This window comes from Lepidochelys kempii, chromosome 4 (genome assembly GCF_965140265.1).
Source record: "Lepidochelys kempii isolate rLepKem1 chromosome 4, rLepKem1.hap2, whole genome shotgun sequence".
NCBI lineage: Eukaryota > Metazoa > Chordata > Testudines > Cheloniidae > Lepidochelys > Lepidochelys kempii.
In genome coordinates this window covers 96,782,248-96,800,667 of record NC_133259.1, presented here as the reverse complement: position 1 = coordinate 96,800,667, position 18,420 = coordinate 96,782,248, and the positions used below count along the sequence as shown (strand labels likewise).

General features: G+C 42.1%; 1 protein-coding gene across 6 annotated transcripts in view; it reads left to right on the top strand.

Moving 5' to 3' along the window:
* Positions 1 to 16,005, top strand: part of LIAS (lipoic acid synthetase) — a 28,344-nt gene extending 12,339 nt beyond the window's left edge. The window contains exons 9-12 of one of the 6 annotated variants that reach the window (XR_012158691.1): positions 8,112 to 8,182; positions 8,588 to 8,699; positions 13,118 to 13,748; positions 13,827 to 16,005. Coding sequence is in view for 5 of the 6 variants with exons in the window: in XM_073342262.1 (XP_073198363.1) it covers positions 8,112 to 8,182; positions 8,588 to 8,699; positions 13,118 to 13,170 (236 nt within the window). In the remaining variant the exon portion in view is untranslated. Of the gene's footprint in view, positions 1 to 8,111; positions 8,183 to 8,587; positions 8,700 to 9,496; positions 9,964 to 13,117 lie in introns of those variants that run through there. The other 5 variants (XM_073342262.1, XM_073342259.1, XM_073342260.1 and 2 more) reach the window with 5 other exon arrangements.
* The last annotated feature ends 2,415 nt before the right edge of the window (positions 16,006 to 18,420 follow it).

Genomic DNA, 18,420 nt, shown 5'->3' with positions numbered 1-18,420 from the left:
CTTTAAATCTACTATTGTGTGTCCAGGGAGGTTGAAGTGTGTCCATTTATCCTTTTACGTAGGGACTGTCCAGTTTGGCTGATGTACATAGCAGAGGGGCATTGCTGGCACATGATGGCATATATTACATTGGTGGACGTGCAGGTGAATGAACCGGTGATGGTGTGGCTGATCTGGTTAGGTCCTGTGATGGTGTCGCTGGTGTAGATATGTGGACAGAGTTGGCATCGAGGTTTGTTGAATGGATTGGTTCCTGAGTTAAAGTTACTATGGTGCGGTGTGTAGCTGCTGGTGAGAATGTGCTTCAGATTGGCGGGTTGTCTGTGGGCGAGGACTGGCCTGCCTCCCAAGGCCTGTGAAAGTGAGGGATCATTGTCCAGGATGGGTTGTAGATCACTGATGATGTGTTAGAGAGGTTTTAGCTGAGGACTGTATGTGATGACCAGTGGAGTTCTGTTGGTTTCTTTCTTGGGCTTGTCTTGCAGCAGGAGGCTTCTGGGTACACATCTGGCTCTGTTGATCTGTTTCCTTATTTTCTCATGTGGGTATCGTAGTTTTGAGAATGCGTGGGTGTTGGTCTCTGTCTGAGGGGTTGGAGCAAATGTGGTTGTACCTCAGCACTTTGCAATAGACAATGGATCGTGTGGTGTGTCCGGGATGGAAGGTGGAGGCATGAAGGTAGGCATAGCGATCAGTGTGTTTTCAGTATAAGGTGTTGTTAATGTGACCGTCACTTATTTGCACCGTGGTGTCTAGGAAGAGGACCTCCCAGGTAGATTGGTCCAGGCTGAGGTTGATGGTGGAGTGAAAGCTATTGAAATTGTGGTGGAATTCTTCCAGGGTTTCCTTCCCATGGATCTAGATGATGGGGCATCCAGGATTTCCAACATGCACAGGAAGAAATTGTGGAAAAACAACAAGAAAAGGAGTACTTGTGGCACCTTAGAGATTAACCAATTTATCTGAGCATAAGCTTTCGTAAGCTACAGCTCACTCACGAAAGCTTATGCTCAAATAAATTGGTTAGTCTCTAAGGTGCCACAAGTACTCCTTTTCTTTTTGCGAATACAGACTAACATGGCTGTTAGTCTGAAACCTGGAAAAACAACATCGCTTGCCTCATAACCTAAGTCGTGCAGAACGCAATGCCATCCACAGCCTCAGAAACTTCAGGACCAGACTTCATAGAGAAACTGCTGACCTTCAGTTCATTTGCAAATTTGACACCATCAGCTCAGGATTAAACAAAGACTGTGACTGGCTAGCCCACTACAAAAGCAGTTTCTCCTCCCTTGGTGTTCACACCTCAACTGCTAGAAGAGGGCCTCATCCTCCCTGATTGAACTAACCTCGTTACCCCTAGCCTGATTCTTGCTTGCATATTTATACCTGCCTTTGGAAATTTCCACAACATGCATCCGACGAAGTGGATATTCACCCACAAAAGCTTATGCTCCAATACGTCTGTTAGTCTATAAGGTGCCACAGGACTCTTTGCCACTTTGACTATCAGAGTGCTCCAAGGGCCTGATCCAGCTGCTACTGAAAACAATAGGCATCTTTCCATTGACTTCAGTGGGAGCTAGATCAGTCTTCATATCATTTAATGTTCATAATCATTTCAGGATCTCAAAGGTATACATGCAATGGATATTTTATTTATTTCATTGTACCTTTTTTTTTTAAGTAACAAATGATTTTTTCTTGTTTGCTGAATAAGTCTCTTTTGATTTTGATGCACAGATTATTTTAATTTTTCCTCTTCCCTGAGCTGCAGTACCTTCTTATATGAACTTTTGCACTTACCTGTAATTTTTGAGAAAAATAAAGGTTAATATAATGTAAGTAGAACCCTGTATAGGATGAAATTCATGAATTCCATATAATTCCCCCCATCTCCACCCCAGGGGCAGGCTGCAGGCCTGTCCATCTACAACTGTGCTGTGGCATTTCCATGTTATATGACATGTGAATTTACTAGGGCTGTCAATTAATCGCAGTTAACTCACGCAATTAATTAAAAAAAATTAATCACAATTAATCACAGTTTTAATCACACTGTTAAACAATAGGTTTCAGAGTAGCAACTGTGTTAGTCTGTATTCGCAAAAAGAAAAAGGAGTACTTGTGGCACCTTAGAGACTAACAAATTTATTTGAGCATAAGTTTTCATGAGCTATGCGCAAATAAATTTGTTAGTCTCTAAGGTGCCACAAGTACTCCTTTTTCTTTTTGTTAAACATTAGAATACCAACTGAAATCTATAAAATATTTTGGAAGTTTTTCTACATTTTCATAAATGTTGATTTGAATTACAACACAGAATACAGAGTGTATATTATTTTTTATTACAAATATTTCCACTATAAAAATGATAAGGAGAAGAAATAGTATTTTTCAAGTCACCTCATACAAGTATTGTACTGCAATCTCTTTGTCGTGAAAGTGCAACTTACAAATGTAGATTTTGTTTGTTTGTTACATGACTGAACTCAAAAACAATACGGTGTAAAACTTTAGAGCCTACAAGTCCACTCCACTCAGTCCTACTTCTTGTTCAGCCAATTGCTAAGAGAAACAAGTTTGTTTACATTTATGGGAGATAATGCTGCCCTCTTTTTATTTACAATCTCACCAGAAAGTGAGAACAGGCATTTGCATGGCATTTTTGTAGCTGGCATTGCAAGGTATTTATGTGCCAAATATGATAAACATTTGTATGCCTCTTCGTGCTTCGGCCACCATTCCAGAGGACATGCTTCCATGCTGATGATGCTCGTTAAAAAAATAATGTCTAAATTAAATTTATGACTGAACTCTTTGAGAGAGAATTGTAAGTCCCCTGTTCTGTTTTACCCACATTCTGCCATATATTTCATGTTATAACAATCTCAGATGATGACCTAGCACATGTTTGTTTTAAGAACTCTTTCACTGCAGATTTGACAAAACGCAAAGAAGGTACCAATGTCATTTCTAAAGATAGCTACCACACTTGACCCAAGGTTTAAGAATCTGAAGTGCCTTACAAAATCAGAGCGGAACGAGGTGTGGAGCATGTTTTCAAAAGTCATAGAATCATAGAATATCAGGGTTGGAAGGGACCTCAGGAGGTCATCTAGTCCAAACCCCTGCTCAAAGCAGGACCAAACCCCAACTAAATCATCCCAGCCAGGGCTTTGTCAAGCCTGACCTTAAAAACTTCTAAGGAAGGAGATTCCACCACCTCCCTAGGTAACGCATTCCAGTGTTTTACCACCCTCCTAGTGAAAAAGTTTTTCCTAATATCCAGCCTAAACCTCCCCCACTGGAACTTGAGACCACTACTCCTTGTTCTGTCATCTGCTACCACTGACAACAGTCTAGATCCATCCTCTTTGGAACCCCCTTTCAGGTAGTTGAAAGCAGCTATCAAATCCCCCCTCATTCTTCTCTTCCGCAGGCTAAACAATCCCAGTTCCCTCAGCCTCTCCTCATAAGTCATGTGTTCCAGCCCCCTAATCATTTTTCTGCGCTTCCAATTTCTCCACATCCTTCTTGTAGTGTGGGGCCCAAAACTGGACACAGTACTCCAGATGAGGCCTCACCAATGTCGAATAGAGGGGAACGATCACGTCCCTCAATCTGCTCGCTATGCCCCTACTTATACATCCCAAAATGCCATTGGCCTTCTTGGCAACAAGGGCACACTGTTGACCTATATCGAGCTTCTCGTCCACTGTAACCCCTCGGTCCTTTTCTGCAGAACTGCTGCCAAGCCATTCGGTCCCTAGTCTGTAGCAGTGCATGGGATTCTTCCGTCCTAAGTGCAGGACTCTACACTTGTCCTTGTTGAACCTCCTCAGATTTCTTTTGGCCCAATCCTCTAATTTGTCTAGGGCCCTCTGTATTCTATCCCTACCCTCCAGCGTATCTACCTTTCCTCCCAGTTTAGTGTAATCTGCAAACTTGCTAAGGGTGCAATCCACACCATCCTCCAGATCGTTAATGAAGATATTGAACAAAACCGGCCCGAGGACCCACCCTTGGGGCACTCCACTTGATACTGGCTGCCAACTAGACATGGAGCCATTGATGACTACCCGTTGAGCCCAACAATCTAGCTAACTTTCTATCCACCTTATAGTCCATTCGTCCAGCCCATACTTCTTTAACTTGCTGGCAAGAATACTGTGGGAGACCGTGTCAAAAGCTTTACTAAAGTCAAGGAACAACACGTCCATTGCTTTCCCCTCATCCACAGAGCCAGTTATCTCGTCATAGAAGGCAATTAGATTAGTCAGGCATGACTTGCCCTTGGTGAATCCATGCTGACTGTTCCTGATCACTTTCCTCTCGTCTAAGTGCTTCAGAATTGATTCCTTGAGGACCTGCTCCATGATTTTTCCAGGGATGGAGGTGAGGCTGACTGGCCTGTAGTTCCTAGGATCCTCCTCTTTCTCCTTTTTTAAAGATGGACACTACATTAGCCTTTTTCCAGTTGTCCGGGACTTCCCCTGATCGCCATGAGTTTTCAAAGATAATGGCCAATGGCTCTGCAATCACATCTGCCAACTCCTTTAGCACTCTCGGATGCAGCGCATCCGGCCCCATGGACTTGTGCTCGTCCAGCTTTTCTAAATAGTCCCTAACCACCTCTATCTCCACAGAGGGCTGGTCACCTCCTCCCCGTGCTGTGCTGCCCAGTGCAGTAGTCTGGGAGCTGACCTTGTTTGTGAAGGCAGAGGCAAAAAAAGCATTGAGTACATTAGCTTTTTCCACATCCTCTGTCACCAGGTTGCCTCCTTCATTCAGTAAGGGGTCCACACTTTCCTTGGCTTTCTTCTTGTTGCTAACATACCTGAAGAAACCCTTCTTGTTACTCTTAACATCTCTTGCTAGCTGCAACTCCAGGTGTGATTTGGCCTTCCTGATTTCACTCCTGCATGCCCAAGCAATATTTTTATACTCTTCCCTGGTCATTTGTCCAATCTTCCACTTCTTGTAAGGTTCTTTTTTGTGTTTAAGATCAGCAAGGATTTCACTGTTAAGCCAAGCTGGTCGCCTGCCATATTTACTATTCTTTCTGCACATCGGGATGGTTTGTTCCTGTAATCTAAACAAGGATTCTTTAAAATATAGCCAGCTCTCCTGGACTCGTTTCCCCCTCATGTTATTCTGCCAGGGGATCCTGCCCAACAGTTCCCTGAGGGAGTCAAAGTCTGCTTTTCTGAAGTCCAGGGTCCGTATTCTGCTGCTCTCCTTTCTTTCCTGTGTCAGGATCCTGAACTCAACCGTCTCATGGTCACTGCCTCCCAGGTTCCCATCCACTTTTGCTTCCCCTACTAATTCTTCCCGGTTTGTGAGCAGCAGGTCAAGAAGAGCTCTGCCCCGAGTTGGTTCCTCCAGCACTTGCACCAGGAAATTGTCCCCTACCCTTTCCAGAAACTTCCTGGATTGTCTGTGCACCGCTGTATTGCTCTCCCAGCCGATATCAGGGTGATAGAAGTCTCCCATGAGAACCAGGGCCTGTGATCTAGTAACTTCCGTGAGTTGCCGGAAGAATGCCTCGTCCACCTCATCCCCCTGGTCCGGTGGTCTATAGCAGACTATCACCACGACATCACCCTTGTTGCTCACACTTCTATACTTAAGTCTTAAAAGAGCAACACTCAGATGCGGAAACTACAGAACCCAAACCACCAAAAAAGAAAATGAACCTTCTGCTGGTGGCATCTGACGCAGATGATGAAAATGAACATGCGTCGGTCCGCACTGCTTTGGATTGTTGTCGAGCAGAACCCATCATCAACATGAACGCATGTCCTCTGGAATGGTGGTTGAAGTATGAAGGGACATATGAATCTTTAGCCCCTCTGGCATGTAAATATCTTGCAACACTGGCTAAAACAGTGCCATGAGTACGTCTGTTCTCACTTTCAGGTGACATTGTAAACAAGAAAAGGGCAGCATTATTTCCTGGAAATGTAAACAAACTTGTTTGCTTGAGTGATTGGCTAAACAAGAAGTAGAACTGAGTGGACTTGGAGGCTCTAAAATTTTATAATGTTTTATTTTTGAAGGCAGGATTTTTTGTACATAATTCTACCTTTGTAAGTTCAATTTTCATGATAAAGAGATTGCACTACAGTACTTGTGTTAGGTGAATTGAAAAATACTATTTCTTTGTTGTTTTTCAGTGCAAAAAAAAAGGAATCAAAAATAAATGTAAAGTGAGCACTGTACAATTTCAGAGTAGCAGCCATGTTAGTCTGTATTCGCAAAAAGAAAAGGAGTACTTGTGGCACCTTAGAGACTAACAAATTTATTTGACCATAAGCTTTCATGAGCTATAGCTCACTTCATCGAATGCATTCTTTTCACTGTACAATTTGTATTCTGTGTTGTAATATATTTGAAAATGTAGAAGCCATCCCAAAATATTTAAATAAATGGTATTCTATTCTTGTTTAACAGTATGATTAATCACATGATTAATTTTTTTAATCACGCGATTAATCACAATTAATTTTTTTATTCCCTTGACAGCCCTAGAATTTACCAGTAGTTAAGTAGTTTCTTCACAGAACCATTTTATTCTAAGCAGATGTTCGTGCTAACTGTAATTGCAGTGTTGAAACATTGAAACAATTCATGCTTTTCGTTCTGCTTCACTATGGGGCAAATCCAGCACCCAACCCTAATACCAAGGATAGACATTGAGAAGGGGAGTGGAGGAGGAGCTATACATAACCTGATTCCTCAATCTTCCCATGGATCAGAAGACTACACTAGTTGCACTGAACAGCATCTTTCAGCAGCTGGGGAGGAGGAGGCTGGATTTGTCCTTAATGACAGAGTTTCACTGAATCCAAGTTTGGTATAAATTAGTTCCATCCTGTATTGATATCTTAGCAGAGAAGGTGTATGTGCTTCCTGAGGCATCGAAACTAGCATATCCCACCAAGGATGTGGAGCTGGTGGAAGAAATTGGCAATTCCCCTTAGATTTATTCTTTATGTATGCATAATTTCAGCATCAACCCTCTTGTAACTGTGGAGTAAGATGAAGTATTTTCTTTTTATGTGTAGTTGGTGTTTCAGACTGTGTCAGATTAAGAGTCTGACCTAGATATGCTAATAATCATCATAATTTTCACCCAAAAGGAAGTAAATAATGAATGCACCTAGAAAATGAAAGCTCAAAAATTGAGAAATATGGACATTAAAGGTAAACTGCAGTATGCTAGAAAAGAGATTCTCATCCCTGCATTTAATTATGGGGTATTATTAATGGAGTGAAAAGGTACTTTTAGAAATAAATAAAAAGATACAATTCAGGCTTCAAAAGCTGACAGTCTAAATAGGTAATATGTAGACAAGTGATAGGGTATTGGGTACAACCAGAAGCAAATGTTTGCTGGTGATACTTAGCACAGGTCAATTACTTTAAAAAAAAATCACTATTTTAGTACTTCTGAGGAGAGGAATCAGGTTTATAGACCTCATGCAAGAAGTGAGTTTTTAGGAAGGCATTGAGGCATGAGATACTGGAGGAACGATGGACCAAGTAAAATAAATCACTTTAAAAAAAAATTAAAATATTTTAAATACTATACAGAATTTTTAAAAAATCAAATAAAAAGCTGCATTTTCACAGTTCAGTGTGGGCAGAAGCTCCCCAGTGGAAACTGTGGGGACGGCAAGAGACTATCAGATTTGTTGTAGATTGTACTTCAACAAAATGTCAAAATTAGCCTAGTCTAATGAAGTATCAGGAAAAAATGTCAGATCCCGCTGGGAGACACACACACCAGCCACATTCACTCTTAAGTAGACAATAAGACAGTGAAAGGACTTGCTAAAACTGTTTGAAATCAGTTTTTAATATATTTATTTTTATTTACTAAGTATCTTGTTCTAAAGTATTTATACCTAAATTCTGCAGTTTCTCTTTAGTGCTTCCGTCATGCCCTCTGATGCTATGTATTGGAGGGTAGAATTTAATCCCTTATTTAATGAGCTAAGGAGTGACTTGCACTCAGAACTGCATTTTAGGTAAGATGATTTTTAGTCAGTGATGATACATCATGATTCTGTCACCTGCTAAGGAGGCACTTTTCTTTTTTATAGTATTACGTGAGGCAGATGTGGACTGTTTGACCTTAGGACAATACATGCAACCAACAAAACGTCATCTAAAGGTACAAATGCCTTGAATTTATTGGAAGCAGACTATGACCTGCACCTGATACCATTGTACCCCTTCCCTTGTCAGAATGATGTCTCGTGCCCACCTACACACCTTCTCACTATATGCCAACTATGGATGTTTGAAGAGGACTCCCCTCAGATTGGGTAGCCATTCTTGCTCCTCCCAACCTGCCTTTTCTCAACAGTTAATCTGCTCTTCAGTGTGGGGCTGTTATGGGCTCGATGTTAGAAATTCTTGCCTGATGAATATTGTGAAATGTATAAACTCTAAAGTAATTAAGAGTTTAATCTTGCCACATCCTGTCTGAACGTAGAGTTGGCATTCCAGTTCATTAACATAAATTATGCATTTAAAAGTTATTACAGTCTGAGCAGAATTATTTTTTTCCCTCCAGGTTGAGGAATATGTTACTCCTGACAAGTTTAAACACTGGGAAAAAGTGGGAAATGAGCTTGGATTTCATTACACAGCTAGTGGTCCTCTAGTGCGCTCCTCTTATAAAGCAGGTAAAGTACTGCACAATGTTAAATTATTATGTAAAGGTATAGCTGTAAAGTAATTGATATCAAAAGCTCACAATAGTGGTTCTTTGTTTTTCTATACAGCAAATGTATTGTCTTTTATAATTCCTCTAAATGGGTTGCTATTACTTGAACAGTTACGATGCTGCTTATACTCACATTTTATAAAACTAATATTATTTAGCATTACACTTACTGCTCCAGGTATGGATTTATTTAAAATATTGTGTATAATTTGCAACTTTTGCCATTAGCTTCCGAGCGAAGTGGGCTTTAAAACTGCCCCCTCTCATCTGTTGTGTCTTTTGATAGGGCTTCAGAAATAAGCCATTTTAATAACGGATTTTTCTTTTAGAAAGTTCAGTGTACTAAATTACACCTGAACTAACATGTAGGCCCATATTCTCTTGCTGTGCGTGGGCAGGAGAAAAGAGCCAGTTGTGGTTCTATGCCAGCTCCAGCATAATATAGAGCACCTTTTAAGTACTGACACCTCACAACACTGTGTAAAATAGAGATAATACCATTTTATTATTGGATATGCTGAGACACAGGATGTTAAATAACTTTCACACAACCAAGCACGAGCAGAGTTGGGGAAGACAACCCAGGAGTCCTGATTTCCAGCCTCAGGCTGTAATTGTTAGAATTCCTATTGGGTAGGTTTGGATTTTCTAGAACATTGTCCACAGTATGGCTACATGTATACTGCTTTATTTGTTCTGTTTAATCTCCAAAGCAACTAAAACTGATTTATAGGTATTAATTTTCATTTTAATTAGGTGAATTTTTCTTGAGGAATTTAGTAGAGAAAAGGAAGACAAAGGTCATCTGAAGGTGGAAGTGGACCCACTTTAAGTCACCTACAGCTTTAAAGATTCACTTTTTCGTAAGTTCAATTCATTCCAAAAATATAGCAGCCCACACCATGGAATGATGAATGAACTTAATATTTCTAGAACACTGCTCCCTTGACAAATTAATTGACATTAATTCACCTTGACATTAATTCACCTTGTTGTTCTTAGTTTCCATAAAATTACAGTTACATGGTACTTTAGTGTTCAGTGAATCATCAAAAGCCTCAGCTTTAGAATGTATCAAAACAGAGACTCTGGTTTGGTGAGCAGGGGAATTATGAGGAAAAAATAAAGAGAAATGACATATATATGTAAACAAAAATGGATGGATTGTGAAATCTGGTGTAGTATATTCAATGCTGAAATAAAGAAAAAAAATCTTTCCACCTGCTGCAGTGTCAGTTGTGACTTTTTTCTTCTCCAAGGGGTGCCACCTCTACATTTTTTATTTATTTACTGGGGACTAATACTTGTTAGTTTGAAATGTGTGGAATCTTGCTAAGATGTTGGAATTTTTATATTAGCACTTCACATCCTGTCCTTTTCTCCTCCTCCTCACTCATTTTCACTTTCCACCAAGCCCATGAGAGAAGAGTGGACCTGTCTAAAATTATACTTCTGAGGGAATTCTGTGCCAAAAAAAATGAAAAATTCTGCACACCATATTTTAAAACTCTGTGAAATTCTGCAAATTTTATTGATCAATAAATAAATGTGGAGGCTCCAGCATTGAAGAGGGGAGCACAGGCTACTGACTGCACAGAGGTGGGAGATCACCTCCAGCCCCTGCCCTAGGACATGGACTTGGCCACGAGGCTGCACCCTACCCTGACACAGTGCAAGGGCCAGACCTGCCCCAGAAACACCCTGGGGCCCTGCCTCTCCATGCCAAGCACACTAGATGTAGACAAGCAGGCTCAGCCCAGGAGGATCCAAGTGTGGAGGGGCTTAGTGTGGGGAGATCCAGGTGTGGGGTGATAGGGTTCTGTGTGGGTCAATCTGGGTGCAGACAGCTTGGTGGGGGGGCGGTCTGGGTTTGGGGGGATCTGGATGAACAAGACTCACGTGGGGTGGTTCTGGGTGCAGAAGCAATGGAACGCTGCAGGAGGGGTCCACGTGAAGGTGGTTGGGGCTCAGTGGGGGGGTCTGGGTATGAAGGGCTCAATGGAGGGGGTTGTCTGGGGTGCTGGCTTGATGGGGCTCAAGGAGATGAGGGTCTAGGTGTGGGGACCTAGTCAGGGTGGTCCAGGTGCATGTGGGTAGGGCCTATTGGGGGGGGGGGGGTTAAAGTGCGGGGGGGCAGTCTAGGTGCAGGGGTGGGGTCTAGATGTAAGGAGGAGGGGCTTGGCCAGTGTGTCTGGGTGCAGAGGGGCTCCAGATGCAGAGGCTGAGGCTTGTTGGGCTGTGGGTTTGGGTTCAGGGGGCTCAGTGTGTGGGGGTTCTGGGTATGAGGTGGGTCTGGATGCTCAGGGGTTGGGCAGATGGGGGAGCAGTTCCCTGTACAGTGACCCCTCCCCCCACGGCTGAGGAGTGATGGGGGCAGGAAGGAGGGGGTGTGTGGAGCTTCCTGCAGCCAGGGGGGTTTCTGGGGGTGGGTCTGACCCTGCCCTGGATGCTCCTTGCGGGGGAAGAGGAAGTCCCATCCTCCCCAGCCCTGCCAGGAATAGCAGCTAAGCCTGGCACAGGATAGAAGCCACTGGCTGGGGTGTCCCCAGCCCCTCCCCACCACTGATTTACCTCTCCGCTGGCAGCTCCAGATGCCCAAAACAATGCACCCATGCTGCTGGGCAGCAGTGTATGACCGTTTTTGCAGCTTCCCTTTGCTTCCCTATCAGAAAGTCATTTTTCTGCAGAGAAGCAAAGAAATCTGTAGCAGACATGAATTCTGTGCACACGCACTGGCACAGAATTCCCCCAGGAGTAAAAATTAGTAATGGTTAGGTCCCCGCTTCTCAGCTAATTAGTATAGAAGGTTGCATGTTTTTATATGAGAACGTCATAACTTTTCTGTTCCATGGCCTTCCCTGCGTGATCTGTCCTTGATTTATTGCATTAGATGGTGTGGTGTTAAGTTAGTAGGATTTAAAAACTGATCATCCAAGAAATGAAGTGATTTTCATTAGTAGGCAATAAAATGCAACAACTAAAGATTCCTATCTTTTTCAGAGTTAGTTATGCGTTTTTAATCTGCATGAAAATTCATTGCTGTAGCTTTTGGCTAATTGTTACAAGAGGTGTGTTCACTCAAACGATAGTATTTGATATAAACATCAGAAATATAAAAAGGACTTAGTTATAAGGCTATCATCCAGCTGTGAAAAAAGGGACATTACAGAATAACTATTCAACTGTTTCCACTCCACATAGTCTGAGAAATGATGATGCTGGAAAGTGTTTTCAATGTTATTTCATGTTTAAAGTATTTTATGAAATCACTGGTGGGTGGTTCTGAAGGTTTAAAATATCTGTTTTTCATGCTCTCACTCAACTGTTTCTGATATACATCTTTTATAACTTGAATCTCTACCATGAACTCTGCTAATACATTGTTTGTAACAAAGTTTACTCAGGCCTGCTTCTTAAATGGAGAGGCTTTGTACTTCAGAATTTCTTCAGCCACTCCACTTTAGGAAAAGCCTCCCCTCCGTACTTGTTCAGGTTTTCTGTATATACACCAGACTATAAAGGCATCATACACATTTCACTTGAGGTCAATAAACTGGGACTCTTGTTTTGTTAGCTATACAGTACAGGCAAGTTTAATATAACTCTATACATCAATAACAGTGGTTCATTGACTGCAACAGAATTACTCTGGCATAACAGATCAGAATCTATAACTTATACCTCACTTAAAGAGCGCTCACATTTAACAGGCTCAAAAACCACTATACCACAATTTCAAGAGGTCTTCCTTATGGTTAAATGTTTTCAACCTTTCTTAAATTTTGATTCTGTACCAGTTTTCTGTGTACCATTAAAATCCTAGCCTGAAGGCTAACAGGCTTGTTAGATTCAGAGGGTCAGAATTTCCTCTCACTTACAAAAACAACAAGGAGTCCGGTGGCACTTTAAAGACTAACAGATTTGTTTTGGCATAAGTTTTTGTGGGTAAAAAAACCCACTTCTTCATATGCATGAAGTGAAAATTACAGATGCAGGCATTATTATACTGACACACAAACAGAAGGGAGTTACCACACAAGTGGAGAACCAGTGTTGACAGGGCCAATTCAGTCAGGGTGGATGTAGTCTACTCCCAATAATTGATGAAGACGTGTCAAGTCCAGGAGAGGGAAAGTTGCTTTTGTAGTGATCCAGCCGCTTCCAGTCCCTATTCAAGCCCAAGTTAATGGTGTTAAATTTGCAAATGAATTTTAGTTCTGTAGTTTCTTTGAAGTCTGTTTCTGAAGTTTTATGTTCAAGTATGGCTACTTTTAAATCTGTTATAGAATGTCCAGGAAGACTGAAGTGTTCTCCTACTGGCTTTTGTGTGTTACCGTTCCTGATGTCTGATTTGTGTCCATTTATTCTTTTACGTAGAGACTGTCCAGTTTGGCCAATGTACATGGCAGAAGGGCATTACTGGCACATGATGGCATATATCACATTGGTGGATGTGCAGGTAAATGCGTCCCTGATGGTGTGGTTGATGTGGCTGGGTCCTCTCTGATGGTGTCGCTAGAATAGATATGGGAACAGAGAAGGCAACGAGGTTTGTTGCAGGGATTGGTTCCTGGGTTAGTGTTTCTGTGGTGTGGTGTGTTGCTGGTGAGTATTTGCTTCAGGTTGGGGGGGGCTATCTGTAAGCGAGGACTGGCCTGCCTCCTAAGGTCTGTGAGAGTAAGGGATTGTTTTCCTGGATAGGTTGTCGATCGTTGATGATGTGCTGGAGAGGTTTTAGCTGGGGGCTGTATGTGATGGCCAGTGGTGTTCTGTTATTTTCCTTGTTGGGCCTGTCCTGTAGTAGGTGACTTCTGGGTACCTGTCTCGCTCTGTCAGTCTGTTTCCTCAGTTCCCCAGGTGGGCATTGTAGTTTTAAGAATTCTTGATAAAGATCTTGTAGATGTTTGTCTCTGTCTGAGGGATTGGAGCAAATTCGGTTGTATCTGAGGGCTAGGCTGTAAACAATGGATCGTGTGATGTGTCCTGGTTGGAAGCTGGAGGCATCTAGGTAAGTATAGCAGTCAGTAGGTTTCTGGTATAGGGTGGTGTTTATGTGACAATCGCTTATTTGCACTGTACTGTCCAGGAAGTGAATCTCTTGTGTGGCCTGGTCCAGGCTGAAATTGATGGTGGGGTGGAAATTGTTGAAATCCAGGTGGAATTCTTCAAGGGCAACTCTCCACCACCACATTCTACAGGCCACTATCCTCTGATCCCACTGAGGAGTACCAAAAGAAACTACACCATCTGCTCAAGAAACTCCCTGCTATAGCACAGGAACAAATCTATACAGACACACCTCCAGAGCTCTGACCAGGGCTATTCTATCTGCTACCTAAGATCCATAAACCTGGAAACCCAGGGCACCCCATCATCTCAGGTATTGGGACTCTTACAGCAGGATTATCTGGCTATTTGGACTCTCTCCTCACACCCTACGCTACCAGCACTCCTAGCTATCTTCGAGACACCACTGACTTCCTGAGGAAACTACAATGCATTGGTGATCTTCCTGAAAACACCATCTTGGCCACCATGGATGTAGAAGCTCTTCACACCAATGTTCCATGAGGATGGACTACAAGCTGTCAAGAACAGTATGATGAGGCCACAGACCACTTGGTGGCTGAGCTTTGTGCCTTTGTCCTCACCCACAACCATTTCAGATTTGGGGACAACTTATACCTTCAAGCCAGCAGCACTGCTATGCGTACCTGCATGGCCCCACAGTATGCCAACATTTTTATGGCTGACTTAGAATAATGCTTCCTCAGCTCTTGTCCCCTAGTGCCCCTCCTCTAGTTGCGCTACACTGATGACATCTTCATCATCTGGACCCACAGGAAGGAGGCCCTTGAGTCGCAAGATGAGATCCCAGTTAAGCTGATACACCCTGGAAATGACATTGGACGTTGGACTATAACCTATGAACTAAATTCAAAAGGAACTCTTTGCAGCTATAAAATACACTATCTCTGCTATGTATCTGAACCTCAAGAATTAAACTCCTGTCTGTATGTATATTGATCTTTTAACCATACTCTCTTCCTTTTCTTTTTAAATACATTTTAGTTTGGTTAATAAGAATTGGATGTCACGTGTATTTGGGTAAGGTTTGGTATATTCATTAACCTGGGAAGTAATGTGTCTGATCCTTTGGGATTGGTAGAACCTTTTCTTTTATATGATGAAATAAGATTTTCAGAAATCATCATATTTGAATCGACTACCTGGATGGAGACCTGAGGTTGAGTTACTTTAAGGAAACTGTGTATTGGTTATTGGGCAACCAGTGAAGCTGGCATAAAGAAGCTGCTTTATGCTGGCTTGGTAAATTTAAGTATTGAAAATATCCACCAGCTTTGGGCATTTGTGCCTCATTCTTTGCAGTTCACCCTAATTGAGTGACAACAGCTGGCCCCCACTGGGACCCTGGTCACAACTGGCTATGCACTATGCTTAAATTTTGTTGTTTCCAGTGAGTTTGTGAATCAAGATGTTTTCAAAATTGTAAAAGGCACTTGTATTCAGTCTTTTAAGAACTCATCCAGGGGAACCGTGGGGTGAGGGCGGGGGAATTAATGGATTTTTGTCATCACTGCCAGAAGCCAAAAATTTTGCTGAATATTTTTTAAAAAGCCATCGTTGGACCAAGTCTGAGTAGTTTCAGCCCAAACAGAAAAAATAAGAGTTATGAAAAGTATGAAAACAAGATTTCAGAAAAAAAAATGGCCCTTTCAATTTTTAAAACTGTTTCTAAAATATCTTAAAAGCACTGTGAGATTGTAAGCTCTTTGGGCAGAGACTGTCCCTTGCTTGTACGTACAAAATCTGGTCTGTTGTGATAAATGAGTCAACAAATTTACCCAAATTGTGACCTCAACTATAAAATGCATATAAAAGTTCATAAGATGTTAGAATAATCTATAACAGCAAATGTTGAAGAGAAAAACAACAAAAGGGAGAAATAATAACTAAATTAGTCTAAACAAAAAGGCCAGGTTGATATGATTCCCAGACTGTGCTGAAATTATGCTTATTAAAAAACAGGAGACGTGGAACCCAAAGTAAATGACTTAAAATTGATATTTTGGATATTAGACCTAATTGTGGACAAAATAATGAGGGGATGGGCTATTCCATTCATCACTCCTTTTGTGGGTTCCTAAAAAAGATTTTTGTGGGAAAAGTAGGAAAGAACAGACTACTGGAGCAAGCTTTATCATCATGGCTGCCATCCCCACCACTTCCTTGGACCCTGGAGTTTGTCAGCCTGATCCCAAAAGATGTCCTGTACAGCAGGGGCGTAGCCACAGGTGGGCCTGAGTTGATTTATCATCCAGGCCCACCACCCCAGTCCCAACTCTGCTCCTGCCCCCACGCTTGCCCCACTCCACCTGTCTGGCCCTCCAGCTAGGGAGTAGGGTGGGAGCACGGGGGCTTGCAAGCCCCCACTTCCCAGCAGAAGTGCTGTGCAGGTGCAATAGGGCAAGCCCCTGATCCTGCTCCCCAGCGGGAGTGCTGGGCAGAGCAGGGCAAGCCCTAAGCACTGTGGGGGTGGGGGCACACATTTTTACAGGGTCCCCAGTTTTTCCAGGGGCCCTAGCCAGAGTGTCTTTCAGTCCCCACCTCCTCTTCCCCCCCCCCCACCCAGGGGCTGGAGGGTGGGGAGAGGTGGCCCTGATCACTCCTACCCTCATCCTCCTGTCATTGCCCACCCACCCTAAGTTTGGGCCCTCCTCTGTGTCCCATCCTGGCTACGCTCCTGCTGTATAGACTGGGCCAGAGAGAGAGTGAGGATCCAGATGACATTGCCACTCATACCGGCTCCAGCTGAATCCCAACCACCATGTGAGAGAAAACAGGATTGGACAAAAGCAGCAACTCCAGCCTCTCACAATTAACATCTGTTTTCCCCAAAAGAACAGTTATTATCATTATCTAACAGTGTCAAATAAGGGTTTTTTCCCTTCTAAAAACTCCACAGCTAAAGGGAAAGGGAAGAAAGAATGTTGTTAAAATGAAAGCCTTAATTCTTAACAGTTATAGTGTGTGAAAGATTTTTTCCTTCTTTTCTGTATCTTTAATAAAAAAATTAATGGATTTTTAATAGTGTATTTGCCATGGTAGTAAGCAGGCTGCGGTATCTGTATACCAAACTCTGAACTTTTTGTAACACTGTTTCATGTTGTACAGTGACCAAGTTATATTAACACCTTGGGTCCTATTTTCCATCTAAATTCATAGGACAGGCCCCCTATCACCACACTCTTTGAGCACCTCACACATATAAATTTTTTTCTCCTCCCAAAACCGCTGTAAAATGAGGGTACCTTACAGGTGGACAATTGAGACATTAAGGCCCCAATCCTAAAGTTAAGCACATGTACATATATTTGCAGAACAGGCCTATATAACTTGCCTAGGGTCCAAGAAGTCCATGACAGAATGAGGAACTGACCCCCTGTCTCCTGAAGTCAACTCCAGTCCTTCCTCTAATGGGGCCCTGATAGGGCATCTGAGGGTTATCAGTAATTCAGAGTGTAAGAGGATGACGAGGAGCAATTCCTAACATTCTGAAATAGAGACTACAGTAGCACCTTGCTGACCTGCAGGCTTTATAGCTCATACAGAAACAAAAATGGTCTCTCCCCAGCTCTAATATTTAAAAAGGACAGTGGGGAGAGGACAAAAAAACAAAATCAGATGTCTGTCAAAACAAACAAACAAACAAAAAACCTATTGCTACAGTAATACCCATGATTACTAGAGCAAAGATTAGAGAATGTAGTATTTTAAAGTTTACTTTGTGCATCTGAAAGCACTGTCAGTAGAGCTGGACAGAATGAGGGAAAATTCATGGAATTTTTCCAATTAAGTTTCACTCTCAGCAACATTTCATTTATTTTATGCATCACTTGGGGCCGGATCCTTAGAACTAATTAGGTACCTAACTCCCATTGCAATCACTTGAGCATCCTGGCCTTGATTTTGCAGTGTCTCCTGTCTGTGTGGGTCATTCATACAGAAACGTGAGGCGAGAAATAATTTTTAAAAAGGAAGTATGAGTGGAAGATTCAAGCAGGAATGTATCAAACTACTTTTAAACTTTTTTTTGGTCTAGATCTCAAGTTGACACTGACTCTTTAATAGCAGATGCTGTGATTCTCTTTCTACCAGAGCATCATTACAGAATGTACATTAATTAGCCTGTAAAGTATAAATTAAAAACAAACCTACAGCTAGCAAATAAGGGCTTGATCCAGCTGCAGATCTCAACAGGAGTCTGTCCATTGACTGTAATAGGAGTTGAATTGGGTCCTAACTAAACAGAGACACTGCATCACAAAGTGGACTGTAGTCTTCAAAGAAAAAGAGTGTACTTACAGGAGTTCACAATAGTGAACCCCTTTCATTATGGTGAATTAAGGACGTTCTCCTTTACACACAATTAATGCTCCAGCTGTTCTCCATTATTAATAAGTGTCTTCAAGTTTGTGAGGAAACATAGGTTAATGCAATATGTCTAAAAGTAATCAAATAATCCACCACATTCTCTTGTGTTATTTTAAAATTTACTCCAGATTTCAGTTGTTTAGTAGGGTTATAGAACCCATATAAAATATAACTACTTCAATTCCAGCAGGAGGATCAGTGACTTAGAAATCAGTTTGAGTACA